The sequence below is a fragment of the Delphinapterus leucas genome, chromosome 5 (genome assembly GCF_059928025.1).
Source record: "Delphinapterus leucas isolate spDelLeu-1000000601 "Yukka" chromosome 5, BTC_Dleu_Yukka2, whole genome shotgun sequence".
In the NCBI taxonomy this organism is placed as follows: Eukaryota; Metazoa; Chordata; class Mammalia; order Artiodactyla; family Monodontidae; genus Delphinapterus; species Delphinapterus leucas.
The window spans coordinates 115,282,032-115,300,177 of NC_143133.1; the positions used below are offsets into that span (position 1 = coordinate 115,282,032).

The 18,146-nt window shown below is 38.0% G+C and overlaps 1 protein-coding gene across 4 annotated transcripts; it reads right to left on the bottom strand.

The window, feature by feature from the left end:
• Window positions 1-589: 589 nt before the first annotated feature.
• Window positions 590-17,077, bottom strand: NOAZFP (nucleolar atypical zinc finger). 4 transcript variants are annotated; one of them, XM_022599685.3, is made up of 11 exons: window positions 16,887-17,077; window positions 16,406-16,501; window positions 14,875-15,006; window positions 13,169-13,188; window positions 12,959-13,029; window positions 10,819-10,898; window positions 8,294-8,420; window positions 7,706-7,810; window positions 3,958-4,004; window positions 2,792-2,909; window positions 590-1,631 (listed from the first exon to the last, which is right to left on the bottom strand). In XM_022599685.3, exons 3-11 carry the CDS (start codon window positions 14,992-14,994, stop codon window positions 1,357-1,359), a joined length of 963 nt encoding a protein of 320 aa, XP_022455393.1. In that variant the 5' UTR covers window positions 14,995-15,006; window positions 16,406-16,501; window positions 16,887-17,077; the 3' UTR covers window positions 590-1,356. The 4 variants fall into 4 exon arrangements, with proteins under 4 accessions (XP_022455393.1, XP_089768549.1, XP_089768548.1 ...); XM_089912423.1 differs by lacking the exons at window positions 16,406-16,501; window positions 16,887-17,077 and adding an exon at window positions 16,257-16,388; XM_089912422.1 differs by lacking the exons at window positions 16,406-16,501; window positions 16,887-17,077 and adding an exon at window positions 16,215-16,233.
• Window positions 17,078-18,146: the final 1,069 nt, after the last annotated feature.

The window sequence follows — 18,146 nt, forward strand, 5'->3', positions numbered from 1 at the left end:
GGGGCTCAGAAAGTTCCGGAGTCTAGGGAGTGAGAATCTTCAGCAGCATCCATTGAAATGTCTCCATCTCACTCGTCAGGGTCCTGGATATTCCCAGACAGTCCCTTGACCTTTGCATAATAGACCTGCCGTGACGGGCAGCTTGAAGTTTATCCATTCAGACTACTAACTCCTGGCTTGGTCCTCAGTTTTCTCAGTTCTCCTGCTGCAAGAGATGAAAGCTTTTTCCAGTGCATCTGGAGGCCCTCTGGCTTTCACACCTGGCTTTCTGTTGCCTGTTATTGCCCTCAGCTGTTCATTATGTTTCTACGGAATAAAAATGACTCAGCAATAGCCATCCTACCTGTTATCCATATGGCTACAATTTTCTCCATACTTTTCAAATGCCGGCCTGATGACACATTCCTTTCTACCACACCATCCCAATTCACTGTCAGTGTGAACTGTAACCGCTGGAACTTGTGCCAGCAACTGTCTGTTCTCCACCTACCACGAATGATGGGGTTCAGCTGCATCACTTTGTGTCTCTCACACACTATTAATCTCTGCTACCTATCTTGCATATTAGACAAAAAAATGAAACAGTTTATACAAGAATATTGGAGTGCTTTCCAAAATAGATTTAAAATACTAAGAATAAGGAATCAAATAAAACATCAAAAGTATATAAGTGAGATACTAGATTTACTCAGAGAAATGAAATTTCCTGGGTAAAACATGTGTGATAATACTGATTCTGAAAAATGGCTACATAGTCACCTTTGTCTATACATTTAAGCATAAATAATAGGTATTGTTCAGGACACATGCTGTGAAGAAAGAAATGAATGAGTCAATTGCTAAAACACACATATAACTACTTAAGATAACATGAATATTTAATGAAAATTTAGCATATAACATCTGACTTTTATCCTGCAGACAAACGAGAAAAATTACAATAATTCATTTTACCCAATACATTTTACAAAATCAGACAGAACGATTTTCTAAGCAGTGTTAATAAAAACAGCAATTTAATTTCAAACAAATATATTACCATCCTATTCCTTTATCCTAATATGTATTTAACTGGCAAACCTACTAGATTACAGAAATCAGTAAAATCCAATCCATGATGCTTCAACTGCTTGGATCGATTTGAAATTCATTTTTGAAATTCATTTTTCTTATGCTAGAAGCCTGATTATCAGTTCCTATTAAAATGCTATGCCCTACTCCTTGCCCCAGTTAAGTGTGACTAGTCTTTCACATAAGGCTAAGTGACAGTACGTACGTCTGTATAGCCACACACGATTCATCAAGCACACACATTCCAGCTCCTCAGACAAGGTCACCAATGGGCAAGCAGCTTTCCTAGTTCTCTTGTTCCTCATAGTGAGCATAGCCACTGGCATAGGTCCTTCCTAAATTCAAATTACTAAACAAATCTGATGACTCAGCATCTGAATCCTTTCCACCTTCATCTTCTTCCTCTTCATAATCCTCCGCTTCGTACTCATCTTCTTCCTCATCATGGTAGCTGGTATCACCATACTTAGCAGATGCAAGGTTCTTCCAATAGGCATCATACCCAGACGCTCCATCTCCCTCTTCACCTCCAGTCTGCCGGCCAAATTTCAGGGAGCGTGCTACGAAAGACAGATGTGTATGTGGCACCTGATTACCTCCAATTCTCTACATCCTCATCTTCCTCTACAATATATGAAGTTACATGAACCTGACTGGCTGCTTCTTACTCTCAAATGAAGAAGTCAGTCACATTTTCCTTATTTCCTCACTTAACATTTAACTGGAAAGAAAGGAGACCTTAGAAACAACAATCAGTTCAATCCTACTTAGAGTCTACATACACATCATATATAAGAAATGATAAAGATGACAGTGTCATCTCATTAATTCTAGACAAAGCAGGAAAATGAATTAAGAATAATAGCATTCTCCATACATAAGTTAAATAAGGCACATTAAAAACTAAAATGCCCTTTGTTTGATCAATTAAAAGTGCATTTTCAAATCACAGAACAGGTGATTCCATGTCATTACACTCTTCTCAAGAAAGCTACTTTATAATTCAGATGTCCTAGAAGACAAAGGCTGTCATTTCTTCTGCCTTAGTAGCAAAACAAAGGTAAGTGTAAAAAATGTCTCACCTCACTGTATAACTCTATCTTTGATTAAACAAAGTATTGTCAGAGTCATTTAGAATTATGTTTCCATTATATGTTTGGTAAAGAGTCAAATTCTCTTCAACAAAATTGTGAGCTTCATTACTGTAAGCATGTTTGTAGTAATTGCATTCCATCATAGAAAAGTTATATGAAAACTGTAAAACAATTTCCTACAGTAGTGACGTATAACATAATAAGCATCACGGCTCAAATGTCACACACATAAGAATAGCTTCAAAATGAATTCCAACTTGCAAGTACTGAAGATTGCCACCACTTGAATATTGAGGATTTATTGCTACTCAATTATTTAAAATGAAGCCTCAGCAAAAACAGAAAAATCATTCTTTTTGGTCTTAAATTTCAGTATTCACTATGTCATTGACTGAAGCAAATGCCAAATATCAGAGTGAATGACGGTATATTTCTTAAGTTAAATTGGGAAATTTTACCCACAAATTTTCCAAGGCTCTAAAATTCCATTTGCATGAGAGAACACATTCATCTTTTCAAATATGAAGAAAAGGCGAAAACAAAAAGAGAAAGAGAAAAAGAAGAGATAAACCCCGTCTAAGCAAGAAAGCAAAATCACCCCAGTGGTATTTTAACAAGAGCCTTACTTGACATGCTAAGATCCTTAGTTTCCTGAGTTTCATGTCCACATTTAGGGCAGGGAGGCTGTTTTCCTTTTTCTTGCTTAAACACCTTGCTCCTTGTATGATCATCACAGAAACAAGCCTGTATAGGTGAAATAAAAATGAGCAAGTTAAATAAGTAATTCAAAAAATATATGAAGTCATCACTTAGTATTTCAAGGAAATGTAAAGTTAAAGATATACTTTTGCTAGGGCAGAGATTAAGAGTTTTGTTGGGACTGGTCATGCTCCCGATTTCAATTCCTTAAAGGAAGAGGTCTCTGCCAGGACTCTTCTGAACTATGGCCTAAACACAAGACAGAAAATATATGCAGGGTATTATATGTAGACACATTTCTTCGTAAATATGAGTATTCACAAAGCCTCTGATGACATAATGGTGACCAGCTTATCTACCTGCACAGAGCACACAGTCTAACTGGAGACACAGACAAGTGGAGAGGCAGCTACACACACTACGCATTGCAAGGGAAGTGAAGAGGAGAAGCGCCAAACCAGACCCAGGATTCAGGAAAGGCTGCCTGGGAGACGTGAAGTCTTAACCAAGATCGGCAGGAGAATGGGGGTGCAGCAGGGTAAGCAAAGACGGAAGAGTGATCTAAGGCAGAGGAAACAGCACAGACAGAACTGGAGAAGAGCTGGGGGAGAATTAAGAGATAGGGTTAGGAGTATTAGTAGGAACCAGAGAAATGACTCCGAGAGGCAGTGAATCAGCTGCATCTGTTTAGTGATCTTTGACAAATGGAAATGCTAGAGACAAGGTCTAAGGAAACACAACATTATGGAAATCTTCATTGTACTCAAACTCTACCAAGCAAGTGCATTTTGACATAAGGTGAAATATGCTCCCATCATTTTGGTCAGAATGTTCTCTATAAACATAAGGTACAAAAACACTGAGCTAAGATTCAGGAGACACACGCACTAGTGTCAACTCTAAGACAAGCCAACTAGATGACCTATGAAATGCCTCTAAGCTGTCTCAACTTCATTCACAATCTCTAAAATAAAAGAAGTAAATTACATAATGTTTAAGGACCCTTGTAGATTTATTATAGCTATAAATAATCCAAGAGCTGGTGGATGAGTATGGGGCTTAAAAACAAAAACGAAAAAATATAAAAGTATACCTTACAACGGAGACAGGAATGCTGACCAAGCCGATTGCATGAAACACCTGTGAGGGAAAGTACATAATATCCGTTTTCAAACTTGGAATGAAAACACTATTTTCCAAAGATTTATACTTAATGTACTATCTTAGATCAATTATCAACGTTTTTTTCTCTGTCTCATAACCTAGAGGATACAAAAAATGAGATGGAATCCCCAGCCAGATGCAAGTAACCCAGCAATTGCACAGACACAGCATTCTTTTATCCTCCAATCTCCTTCTATTGCTCCAAAACTAGGAGATGGCAAGCTTCATTAATGATATTTAGGAAACTGAAATGGTAAAACATTTTTTCAGTGACATTGGCTGGACTCTTCACTTAAGGATATAACAGTTCAGGACTTCCCTCGTGGTGCAGTGGTTAAGAATCCGCCTGCCAATGCAGGGCACACGGGTTCGAGAGCTGGTCCAGGAAGATCCCACATGCCACGGAGCAACTAAGCCCGTGCGCCACAACTACTGAGCCCGCGAGCCACGACTACTGAAGCCCGTGCGCCTAGAGCCCATGCTCCACAACAAGAGAAGCCACTGCAATGAGAAGCCCGCGCACCGCAACGAAGAGTAGCCCCCGCTCGCCACAACTAGAGAAAGCCCATGTGCAGCAACGAAGACCCAACACAGCCAAAAAAAAAAAGATATAACTTCAATTTTTAAAAGAATAACTGTCTCCATTAATATATATTCTCTCCTCGTGTTGTAGGCTATTGCCATTTTTTGCAAACTTCGAATATGAGAATAGAATACTTCAGGTGGAAAAGCGTGACTATGAAGAGAAAATAATACTCAAGTGGGCAGGAAAACAGATGGAAAAATCCTAAAATATTTTATCTCTATTTTAGTCAGTAAGCCACATTAATTTTGGTCATTATCTACAATTAATGCAAATGTTAATGCAAATAATGCACTTAAACGTAAGAGCAAATATTTTAGAAAAGCCAATTTGTCTGGCACATATTGAATATGCCAAAAAATGAAAGACAAAAATAATTAAGAGAGGTATAGAAACAAGAAAACAAACTAAGCCTTACCCCGATATAGTCTAAATATAAACTATTAACTTTCAATTTACTTAGAGGTTTTGAAAAAGTAAAGAAAACAAAAGGAAATCTATCTTTATAATTCAAATATTGCAGATGTTTCTAAGTTGGGGATTCTTTTAAGTTTGCCTGGGTCATGGGGAGCTTTTTCAATCTGAAGAGGAAAGTATTTTTTTAAAAACTCAATGATGATTTCTCAATTATGTGTATTTTTATTGCTTCCGTCCAACCATCCTGCTTCCTTCCACAGTGACACTGCTATTTCAGATGGATTTATATTACCTGTCCTACATGCTAATAATAAAAGTAAAAATCAACTGAGTACTTACTATATATATATATTAGGAATATTTAAGTATACCAAATTACTCCAATAATAACTATATTATTTCAGTCTGTGGAGGAAAAAACCTGAAATCTCAATCATTTCTACTTGAAGGTATGCCCAGAGAGTAATTAGGTTCATTCTTCATTCAGTCAAAAGAGGATATATATCACCAAAATGCTATAAATCCCTTTCAAGTACAGAACCAGAACACAGACTGAAAAGTACAAAGTGCCCAACCCAATTTCCCTGTGCACCAGGCATTTCTGATACAGAATCTTCTCCCATCCCCACCACCTGAATCTTTGACATGCCACAATGACACAATCCCAAGAAACTCGTTGTTGTCTACCACACCCTCACCCTTACCGCTGGAAACCCAAACCACTAGGATGGGATGTGGCCTTGCCAGTCTTCTTTCCCTAATTACACCTCAAAAACACACAGGCACTCCACTTCACTGCCCTGTTATTTTTCTCCCCAAGAGTTAAAATCTTGAACTTATATAAAAAATGCATTTCTCCCAGATTCTAAAAAATATTGTGACATTCCTAGTTTGAGACTGGGGAATGGTTTTCTTTTTAAATCTATTTCTATGTCTTCAGAGTATTTTAAAAGAAAGCAGGTTAGAATACATCAAAGCCTGCTGACAATAAGCCATTTAAATTAGAAGTCCCCGGGCCACTTTCATTATTTTAAAAAATAAAGGCAGAGTACACACATGTGTTTTTTGTTTTTGTTTTTTCCCCTCAAAACATACTTCCCACTGGTTATACAGGTAAAGAAGTATTTTATAGAATTTCCGTATCTTCCAATTCATAGTTGTACGCTCAAATCCAAAAATGATGAGATATGACCAATTAAGGGAATAGAAACAAACTATCTTGGGGACTTATATGTATGATTAAGACAGTGCTTCAGAGAAAATATTTCAAGTAGTGGATGGCAACTGGAGAAGGAAAAATGGCAAAGAAAAAATAAAGCAATGAAAAAAAAGGAAAGAGATGATAAATTACAGTAAACCAAGGAAACCTGTGAATGTGCAATGAGAATGACTTTAATATGAGGTATCAAAGGCATGGTAATAAATTTATCTTAAAATCCTTTCAATTATTCAGTGTCTTTATTTTTCCTTTGTCTTTTACTGAATCACTAAAACTTCTTGATGGAAGTATAGCCTTATCACTTACAGTTGCCTGTCTTTGGGGTTTAAATGCTACGGAATACACAAAGTTCCCAAGTCCCAAATAAAATAATTCAATTTTTATACTATACATTCTGCAGAAGCCTAGGAACAGCTCAGAAAGGCTAACTACTCTGAGATGTTCCTTTAATCTTTTGAGATTTTCTTTATAAATATCACAAGAATTACATATGTGTGTGTATGTGTGTCTTAGACTGATGACTTATCAACTTTAAATTTATAGATAAGTATAGGGATTGGCATTTCATAGCAGAACAAGAACCAAATTGAAGAAAGCGAATTTGGAATTTGAGTCTTTCCTACAGTGGTATCTACTATTTAATAAGGGCTTTCTAAGTGACAGGTGCCATACTTATGCTTTATATGGGTTCTCACTTCAATTGACTCCTTGAAAAAATTAGCATCTTTCTTTAATACATAACAAAATTCAGGTTTAGAAAGATTTGGTAAGTTGCCCAAAAACATATGGCCAATAAGTAGAATTCGAGTAATGTCTGAATCTAAAACTTGAGCTTCTGAGAATCAACAGAATAGAAATAAAATAAAATGCAATCTATCCCTAAAGATGATACCACGAAACACTGGTTCTCAAACTAGAATACACATGAGAGCTATGTGTGCAGGTTAAATACAGATGCCCGACACCTGCCACCCACTTAAAGATAGAATCTCCAGGGATGAGGCCTTGACACCTGTACTTTTAAAAACCTCCACAGGTGTTTCTGATGCACATTCCTGTCTAAGAGTCACTGGAACCAACTAGCAGGAACAAACTAGGGGTATACCACTTATCTGGGGACACCTGAAAACAGGGTGGGGGAGGGTATGTTAGTTGTTATAATAACTTGGAAGTGAAAATGACTTTTAGCATTCAGGATCAGGGATGCTGCAAGGCCTGCAATGCCTGATCAATCCCACAAAATGAAGAACTGACCCAACCAAAATGTCACTGGCACACTGTTGGACAAAAATGGACTATATGCGTTCTAAGTTTTCTCTACCAACAGAAAATAGATATTGAATTAAATTACAGTCCATAAGAGGCCGCATGAAAAACTAGATTCCTTTTTCATTAAGTTTAACACTTATACTATTAAGAATCTTGGGTATAAAGAACATCCAATATATAAAAACTTACATTTAAATGTTTCCGCTTCTAAAACCTGGCAGCTGGCTTGATGTTCAAACTGATCATCTTCACAAAGAAAGTTATGGCAAAAAGAACAACTGAAAATTCTGCCTCCTATTGGATTAAAGAACAAAACCCACAAATGTAAATATGATAAAGTTTAATTTTAAAAACTTATCTGTAAAACTGCTCAGAAAAGATGGCAAGTTATTTCAGATTCACATGGCAAGTTATTTCAGATTTACACTAAAATATCACGGCAGTTTTTGTTCTGGCAAAGGCTACAAAGAAAACTGACAAATTGAACCATAAAAGAGTGAACTCCCACTGTACCCTGGCTACCCATATATACTCACAATGCTCGGAGACACTTCCTCCCCTTTTACTCCCCTCCCTACCTGCCTAGGTAAAAATCCTAGTATTGCCTGTTACTGCTGGTATAAATCCCTTTTCCAACTAAACTGACAACCAAAACAGTGCCAGTACTTATGATTGATAGTATCCTAAAAAAAAAAATCATAAAAAAAGAGCATCCAGAACGTTTCAAAGTCAGCCTTCACTTCCAGCAAAGCTCGTCATTTGTATGTAACCACTCACCATGGTCCCAGACTCCCCGTTCACATTCCACACACTCAGCGTCAGTAAGCGGGCAGGCACAGGCGTGTGTACTGAGACACTTCCTACCGTGACAAACCCAAGCTTCACAGAAGTCACATATTGCACCCTGCAACCAAAGAACATGAAAAATTAACCTTTGACACAACTGGCTGCAGCCATAGTTTAAGCAGTGGCAACCACCAAAATCATATACATTTAGCCACTTATCAACCTTCAGTGATAACGAGTGGCTTCATTAAGAAAATGTACTGTTTAAGCCAAAATTAAAGAGTGTTTCCTGAAAATCAAACTACTTCACCAATAGCTATTTACAATATACAAATCTATAAATCAAAAAAAAAAGAAGCAGAAGGGAAACTATACACTTAACGCTAATATTAATCATTAAAATAAGTCAAAGAGCTGACAGTGTTGCCCCCAAACTGAATTTTACAATAAATCAAATGAAGTCTAGAGCCCATAATTTAAGCATTCCTGTCTATAGCAATTCTGGTAACTAAATGAAGTTTTTTCAAATACTAACATTCCTGACTTAAGAAAGTTCCTTCTTATCTGTGTAATTTATAAAATAAATATATAGCTTTTCTAGAATAACAGAGAGAAAATATTAAACTTCTGCCAGCATCTTTTTAAGGCAACTTATGCATTAAATCATTATTATATCTCTTTGTTAAATAAAACTAAAATAAAATATATGGAACTAAATGACAGGGTAAGACTTTCCAATTCTCTGTCAAGGTAAGAATGTAAGACTACACACACCTTTAATAACACAATGACATCTACACAACACTAAGAGCTAGAAAGAATCTTAAGGAAATGGAATTGGATGGCTTTTCATTTACAGGTGAGGAGGGACAGGGGCCTGAGACTAAGTCCAAGTTCTAGAGCTACATTAGAGCTGAGCTGTGATTCAAATCCAGGTCTTCTAACCCTCAAAATTCACTGTTCTACTATTCAAGGCACTGTAACAAAAGTGGAAAAGAGCAAATAGGAAGAATGTTTGGGGACTTGTAAAAATAGATTACCAGTGCAGATAGCAAGTCCTCGAATCTATCTCTTGGATTACTCAGGGTTCTAGCAAGAGAAGAATGACACATTAAACTGGGTAATCCAGGGGAGTTTAAAGAGATAATTCACAAAGAACAGGGAAGGGCTTCGAAAACGTCAGGGATGATGCAGATACTACCCCTGGGGCTGAAGGGCCAAGGGCAGGGAAGGGAGGGAGGTTCTACAACCGCAAGAGAGAGCCAGCTGTATGCAGAGGACTACCTGGTCATATGGGGAGGAACTGGTGGCCAATCCATGTCGAAATCAGGACAAGCTGGTAGGGAGTAAGCTGGGAGAATAAACACCCGGATCATAATTTCCTATCATCGGGTCTCCTGCCAAAGTCCTTTTTGGGCGGCTGAACCCAAAAAGAAGCCCTAAGTAAGACACTGATCCAGCCCACCACACAAGTCAGGCTCCCAGGGCAAATCAGGGGGAAGAGTCGGGGAGAGGGAATCTTAATCAGCAAATAGAAGATGGCCAGAAAAATCACTTTTCTAGAATTTAGAGCTAATGATGCATGATTCTACTTTAATGTATTCTTTATATAAGAGATCATTCATACTCATACAACTCAGTGAATTAAAAAAGTAATAATTTGATAAATCTAGACATAAGCAAACTACCAAGGAAGATTACAACAGCTTCTGAATAAAGATAGCACTGACGATCCTATACTTAAAGAATTTTCACGAGATGATTATGAATAATTCCAACTCTTCTATAAGATAGCCACTCATGAAAAATATAAAGGTCTGCCTCATGATGGAAAACTATGTGTTCTTGGAAAATTATGAATATTCTACTATAAATATTACTTTCCTCATGGACTGACATTTGGACCTAAGAATAAATTCACACAATAGAATATATAGTAAAACTGGTCAAAAGGATAACATTTTTTTTGAAAAAAAGAGCAAAATGCCTCACACAATGCAACTGCTTCTATTATTTAAAATAATGAATTTTCTTTGAAACGTCTACATGTAACGAAGAGATAACGACATGTAATGAACTACATGTAACTACATGTAGTAAAGAGCATAATTCTGTGTTAACTACGTGCTCTTTTTTGAAACGTAAAGCTTTAAAAAAACAATTAATCCTAGGTTCTTTTGGAACTACGTTGCTTATTTAACCAGAAGACTGAATCTTAGTTTAGCAGCACTTTCAGTATAGTAAATAATATTTTGTGATGTCTAATTAAGATATATTAGAAAGGTATCACTAACAAATGAATGTTGTTTAGGTCAACATTAGATGAGTCTCCCTTCCTTATACATTTCCCAATAAGAAAAAAGAAAGCAGTCAAAAACAAGTGGGTAATAAGTGAAAATCATACAAAAACATGCCACAGATAATCCAGATAACTCCAGACTGATTACATTTGGTCAGAATGCCTTCTCCTTATCCTCGGAAACCTACTGGTCTAAAAGATAACTCAAGAAGCTTACCACCATGGCAAGGCCAGTACTGTAGACACCAGCATGTTTTATGACACAGTCAGAAGACTTCATCATGCACTTTGTTTTCCCTAGCAAAGAAACAAATTTTCACTATTAGTCTTGCAAAGTACTACATGCAAATATTCGCTAATTCCTCTTTTTATCTAGCCCAAGTTCCTATGGAAATAATTTGAAAATAAAGAGAGACCAGAACTATCTACTGCTTATATAACTGAAAAAAGAAAATGGATATAACTGAGACCTCATTACCTGAGTCAGATCTTTTGAGATTAGGAACTTATATGATAATTCATGTTTGTACTAAAATCAAAATTTGAAGGTTATGCTTTGTAATCTAATAATCACTAAAGCAGTTAAAAATCTTGTGAATTTTCAGGTGAATTCAGGGAGATTTTTAAATGATATGCTTTAAAAGTGAATTTTACACTTTGTAATTCACAATAAACGCAGTCTGATTTGAAGTTACTGCTTCTTTCTTTCCCTAGGACATATCAAACCAAAGCAAATCAAATAATAATTATGCAAATTATCTGGTTCATTTTTTTAATGTTTAACCATAGTTAAAAATTTACAAACTTAGCCCCTGGGTAAACATTCTTCTAAAAGAATTGTCAAGTAGTGCCCAAATGAGCACAAAAATCAGGAATATAATGATAAAGCTAAAAATCACAATACAGCCACAAGAGCTCTTATCTAGCAGTGAATTACCAACCCGAAACACTGTCAGGACATTCACTTATCACATGCTGTGAGAGGATTAATGGTGACATATTAATCACGCATCTCAGACTCCACAAAGCAGAACACGAAAGAAACAGAAGATGCTCAATTTTCCACTTCCTTGATTACCTAAGAAACAAAGCTAGACAACAGGAAATGGGAAGAGAAACAGGAAATGAGGGGCAGCAGCCCCCTGTCCAACACTAAAGACAAGAATCAGTGAGTGGGAAGTGTATCCGTGCACAGCACCACAAACGCTGAAAACAGGGGAAAGGCCTAGCGACAGCTTATCTCAATCTTCTCCACAGTCTATTTTCTCACTCTACATCCATTTGTCTTTTGTAAATAAGGATATAAAAACTGGCAAATGACTGGTCTATCTAGGCCAGTGTTCTCTTTTCCATTAATTACATACCTCAAAGCTGTCTCTGAAAGCTAGACCTACACTAGAAACATTCAGGGGTGTGGCCCTAAGCCTTCCTAACTTTCTGCAATGTTATCATGCATAAACACATTTAAATGAGCATATCTCAAACTGTGTTTCACCTGAAACTATTATCCTATAAGCAAAGGGGATACTTGTTCAAATAAAAGTTTGGGGGACAAACCTGGAGTAAAGACAATTAATCAGGTTTCTCTACTGGAGGTCTTCAGAACCTTTAACACATACATAGGTAAAAGAACTCTCCCAGGTGGGAATGAGGGAATGAAACAAGCAGCGTGTCTCAAATGTATGCTCTGCTTTAAGAAATACCTACTAATATCTCAAGTATTCTGTGGAAGACTATTTGGGAAACATGGATCTTGTTCTATGAACTACTATTTAGTTTTACTCTGAATAAGCGTTTACTCTGAATAAAAGTTTCCACTTATACTTGGGAACTAGGTAAGTGGCTTAGGAACTCTATTCCACTCACTTGGGAATACATGTGAGGAAATTCAAGAATCATACGCTAAGAACCAAACAGAAAAACAACTGATCACAAAAACTGGCACCAGGTAAATGTGGAATAAAATTATTTTCAACAGCCTAACACACTGCAGGCAGTATCAGCAGAAATCAAAATTTAGTAAAGTAAACAAAGGATATCGACAAGACTAAGACAGTATAAATAAAAATGCAGCATCACCAAATGTTATTAGTCTGAAATCTAATCTTTCCACGTTTAAAACAACTCGTGGTACCTTTATCTAAACTGTATCTTAATTATTTTCCAGCATTACATCAAAGAGACAAAACCAAGGCTTGACAGTTTTTTGATAGGCCAAATAACATTTTATGTAGTCTTATTAATAGTAAGGTATAACATTACTGTAAATGATAATGATGAACCCACAGGTTCAAACTGATTAAATGCCAAACAAATGTTTGATAAAAGAAAAGCATGTGTTTTGATCATATACTTACCACACTGTGCACAAATTGGTAACTTCTGTACAGAATTACAAAAATAGCAAAATGCTCTATTCTTCTGCCGTCTTGTCATGTAAAAGAAAATTTTAAAATTTAGTCAAAAAAAAAAATAAAATAAAATAAAATAAAATTTAGTCAATATCAGATAAAAGGTCAGTCTATATTATTATATATAGATAGAAAAAGAAATGAATAAAAATTTACCTCTGACACTTGTCACATTCCTGTAAAACATAAAAACATAACATTAATTTGTCTACTGGCTGAAAACTGCAAAGTTACTTGAATTATAAAGAATACCGTTTTTCATGTTAAAATTTAAGTGACATTTGCCCAAACCCTCCAATTCCACCCATGAATACAAGCATCTATACATACTTTAACAACAAAGGTATGTTTTGGGGCATACCACACTAGAGAAAGAAGGGGCCTTTTCACAAAAGAGGCTAAATACAGTAGTGGTCTGTTTTTTGGATTTTTTTTTTTTAAGCAATCAGAAAAATAATACGGAATGAACACAAGAAACAGTAGAGAACACAGTATGTTGAAGCTCACAGAAAATCCAGAATTCTAAACATGGTATTAAAAAGCTCTCCACAATCTGGTCTCTAACCACTTTTCAAACCTCACTGGCCTATTCTCTTTAGATTCAAGTCACTATTTGTCAGCCATTCTCAAAATATGTCTTGTATTTCTTCTTTTCCATGCCTTACTTATTCTAATACTTTTCCCTGAGAAGTCCCTCCTCACTTCTTCACCTACTGGAAGTCCTGGTGATGATCCCACCTCCTCTGTGAACTGTACCCCATCCCCACACTCACCTTTATCACCTCAGTCCTAATGAACCTTAATCCCAATTGTACCTTTTCTGCAGCACTTACCAAAGTCTAGCCCTCACTGTATATATTTATGTATGAGTCATTTCTTTGTCTTCCTTCTCTTCTCTAGAAATCACCCTGGCACGGACGAGGGAGTCCCCACTGTCCTATCTGTGCTATGTCATCTCGCTCCCCCTCACCCCCCGACCAACCCAGTACAAATGCTGGTTAATCCTGGGTTGAGCACCCACCCAAGCCCAACCCATCGGAGTTCTTTCCCTCTCTGAGGGCAACAATATGTGATGTGAGACATGGGAGCTATGGACCCAGTGGCTATGAACCCCCCAAAATGGAATAAAACAATCTGAGAAAATGGAACTAAACAAAAGCAAAAGACAGAACTACAGGTTGTTTCAGGTTCCAGCTGTCCCTGCATCCCAGCTACATCCATGCCCTTCCCAACTACACAAGTTAGCCCATTACTCATTCAATCAATTATTTCTCCCTGAAGTTACTTAGGTTGGATTTCTGTCATTGATAAACATTAAGTAATACAGAAAACAACTGAGCTATAAGCTTGAGGAAACCAGGACTGTGTCATTCAGCTACGTATTCCCCTCAATGCCTAAAATAGTACCTGGCACAGAGTAGGCACACAATACACGTATGAGGAATTAAGTCACATTAAGCATTTCATATGTCTTCAATGAAATCAAAAAAGAAAAAAAAAAAGAGGAGTGGGAACGGAAAAAGTAGAGAGGCGTGGAAACAGGAAGATATGGGACAACTCAGAAATACGGTCAAAGGAAGGGAAGAGGTAAGGATGACTTAGGATGAAAAGGCTCCAATTAATAGGACAAACTGAGGATGGCATACTAGGTTAGAGAAGCTGAAGAATGTCACACAGTTCCTAGTATGTATTCCTGTTCAATACATATCTATTTGTCACCAATGGTAGCCAAGGTAATATGACAGGTTTCAGAAATAACAAAATCAAACAAAATTCACCACTACTCAGTGTTAATGAAAACAACAGACATGCCTTTAACATAGATTTATATAGTTTTTCAATTGATAACCAAAAAAACTTACCATTGAAGCATTGCACGGGTGTTTAGCTAAATCGATAGTGCTTCTTGATGCTCTTAGTTGTTTTTCACGTTCCCGGCGATTCTCTGCCTTCTTCCTCGCACCAGTCTTTTTTTTAGGCATCTCCCCTTCTTTCTACACAAGCAAACAGAGACGATATAATTGCCTTGTTGCATTTGCTATTTTAAAGAAACTAAGGAATAGCAGAATGAAATCTTCTAATTCTCATTAAACTTTAAACTCAACCCTGCTATTTTGATGGTTAAGCACATTTTAAGCCTTTATGCATCATTTAGCACACATCATCCCAAATAGATGGCTTTTAAAATAAGGCACTTATTTGTATTACCAAACAGTTCTAAAAAATGTAAACATCAAAAAGATTTATCCTAACAGCCAAAATGGTTTTCTTTCCCACAGAGCAAAAAAAGTTTCTCTGATATTCAATATTCTTTAAAAATTACTCTGTACCAAGTGAAAAAAAATTATTAGGAATATATAAATAACAAGAATCATTTAAAAGCATATTATTTACCCAGTTTATATCACTTTTTTAAGCCCTATATTCAGATGACCTGATGCTGCCAAGTCTTCAAGTATGTCTAATTTCTCCCATGTAATACCTGAATAAAACATCTAATAGTCAAGTCAAATGACATTAACTACAAAGCCAAACTACCCTCTCCGAAAAGATATTAAAGGCATCTGAGTAGCTTTGACTCCCTGAAAGCTGCCTTTCCCGCTACTTTTACCTGCAGTGAGCATGTAATTTTAACAGGGTTCAAATTTAACAGTATGTGTTTACCACACATATCAAAATAAGGACTTTAAAACTGGCTTTTATCAGGTAGTTGAAAGAACTACCTCATTTAGAAAAACAAGGTCTTCACTAAATAACACATTTTTATTTGGCTTTTCATCCCATCTGAAGACACAAGTTCCCTGAGGGTTCCAGCCCTATCTTTCTTGACAATGTTTGCTTCCCAGCCCTGCCTGAAATAAATTAAGCCTTAACAAATGAAGAGATACACGAATGAATGAGTCCATGTGCTTGCTTTGAAATAGAATCTCAAATTTCTTAATATTCTTCAAAATACATGTATTTTTTAAAAAAGTCTCTTCTAAGAGAGGTTCTCAAAAATCAACTGTGGAATTCCCTAAAAGCACAGATTTAGACTTCTAGGCTCTATCCAAGATCTACAAATTCCAAACCTCCAAGCACGGTTTTAAGTTTCACTGGTGACTGACACACAACCTTCCTGAAGACAAAAATATTCAAAGAAACCAAAGCCGTGTCCATGATACAGGGAGAGAGTTCCATGAAAGCACACCTTGACACTCACATTTCCCATTACAATACAGCAAAATCATACACCAGCTTGTACCTGGAACAATACTAAGGTCACTCATAAAGTTGTCCTAATTTCCGGGTTTCAACTCTGATGTTGGAACGCCCAATCAAAAAACCGCGCGGTGGTTAGTTGCGACTTAAAAATATGAACAAACCAGACAAGGAGGTTTAGTGGGTGGTTACCTGAAGTAACGTCCAAGTCCACTAGGTCACCCTTCCGGTATTTACAATGACAAAACTTACAGGGTGAAAAGTTGTGTACTGCCCTCGCCAAAGGAGCTAAAAAAATAATCACAGGGTGATAACCGGTTGAATTTTCTGCGTCCCCCGGGGAGAACCCGCTGGGAAAGTTGAGCCTCATTTTTTTCTCCTCTAGTTTGTCTTGTAAACTTAAAGAGTGAATTCTATTTCTCAGCGTTATACGGGTTTAAGCCCTTCTCCAGGAACGCTCCCACTTCAGGACGTGGCCCGTGTCACGAAATGAGAAAACAGGCCCGGGGCCACTGAGGCTTTGGAGGCAAAGCCTGCAGCCGGAGGACCCAGCGGGGTACAGGGGGAGCCCAGGGGAGAGTCGGCGGAGGTGCCACGCGACTCTGGGAACCAACGGCCGTCCCCGCCCGCGGGGCACCCTCCCTCGCGCGCGCTCCGGGCCGACCTCGCTCACCCTCGCGGGGAGGCCGGGCTCACTCCGGGGGCCGAGGGGCAGGGAATGGCGTGAGGTCCGCCCGCGGCGGCTGCAGATCCAATTCGAGGACCACGATTCCGGGGGAAAAAAATGCTACTAAGCCCCGAGGAAAGCGGGCAGAGCTGCTTCCAGGCACTAGGAGCCGGACCGGATGTCCTCTGACGTCAGCACGTCGACAGGGGAAGGCCCGCCCACTTCTGTTCGCTCCGCCCCGTCCCTCCCCCTTCCGCGGGGGGCGGGTCTCCCAATCCTGGCCGGAGGACATGACTGAGAGAAGAGGAAAAATGGGGGAACAGAAGGAGGGAAAGGGTGGAAATTTTATTACCTCAATTTTATGTTTTCAGAAAAGGAGAAATCTAAGCGAAGAGAAAAATCTAAAAAGAAAAAGGAAATGAACTTACCACCTGGTAGTGGATCAGTTGACTCAAACAGAAAATTCTTGCCTAATTCTTCTGGAAACTTTCTGCTACCCGCATATTTTGTGCCCTCACATCCCACTTTTCGTGTTTGCTCCACAAGTTGTCCCTTTAGTTGTCCAGTGAAGTTCTGTGCTACCCTCCTTTGTCTATTTCCACTGGCCTTCTGGAATTCCATTCTTTTGTGAACAAATTCTTCCACATTCTGAGCCTCTAGTGTGTTTGCTGCCTGTCCTTAGCTGAAACGTAACATCATCCCCACCCCCCTGCAGAGTCCGTTTGCTTTAAACTTTAAAGTGAAGGTTGCGCATTTTCCCACACTCCTTCATGTCTTGGTTAGGGGGGTGGGGTGTGTCCCCTTGCTTCCCAGTGCCTCACTCACATAATTCATCCTCGTTTTTATGTAGCAGTGCCACTTTTTATCCTTCCTTGTTGCTATGTTTTACCCTCTCCTCACGGATGGAAGACTCTGGAACCTGACTTCCAACTTGTGCCATCACCCAGAATCACATTAATAGCTAAATGGAAGACCCATCCTCTTGGGTTCTGGATTTCTTCATCTCCAGTAGCCATCACCTCTGCTCCAAGACAGGCACCCACTCTCATGACTGTACCCGAGGCCTTGTCATCAGGTGGAACTACTCCACCACTAAAATCCAAAATTCAAACATCTAACCAACCAACTTCCTAATTACCAACTCTCTCAGCTGTCCCTAACAAAGACTTCGAATCTAATGATCCTTCTCTTTTCTCCCCATCAATTATCCCCCTGTTTTCTTCCCTTCGTTTCTTCCCCAGTTAATAAAACACAATTCATCACTTC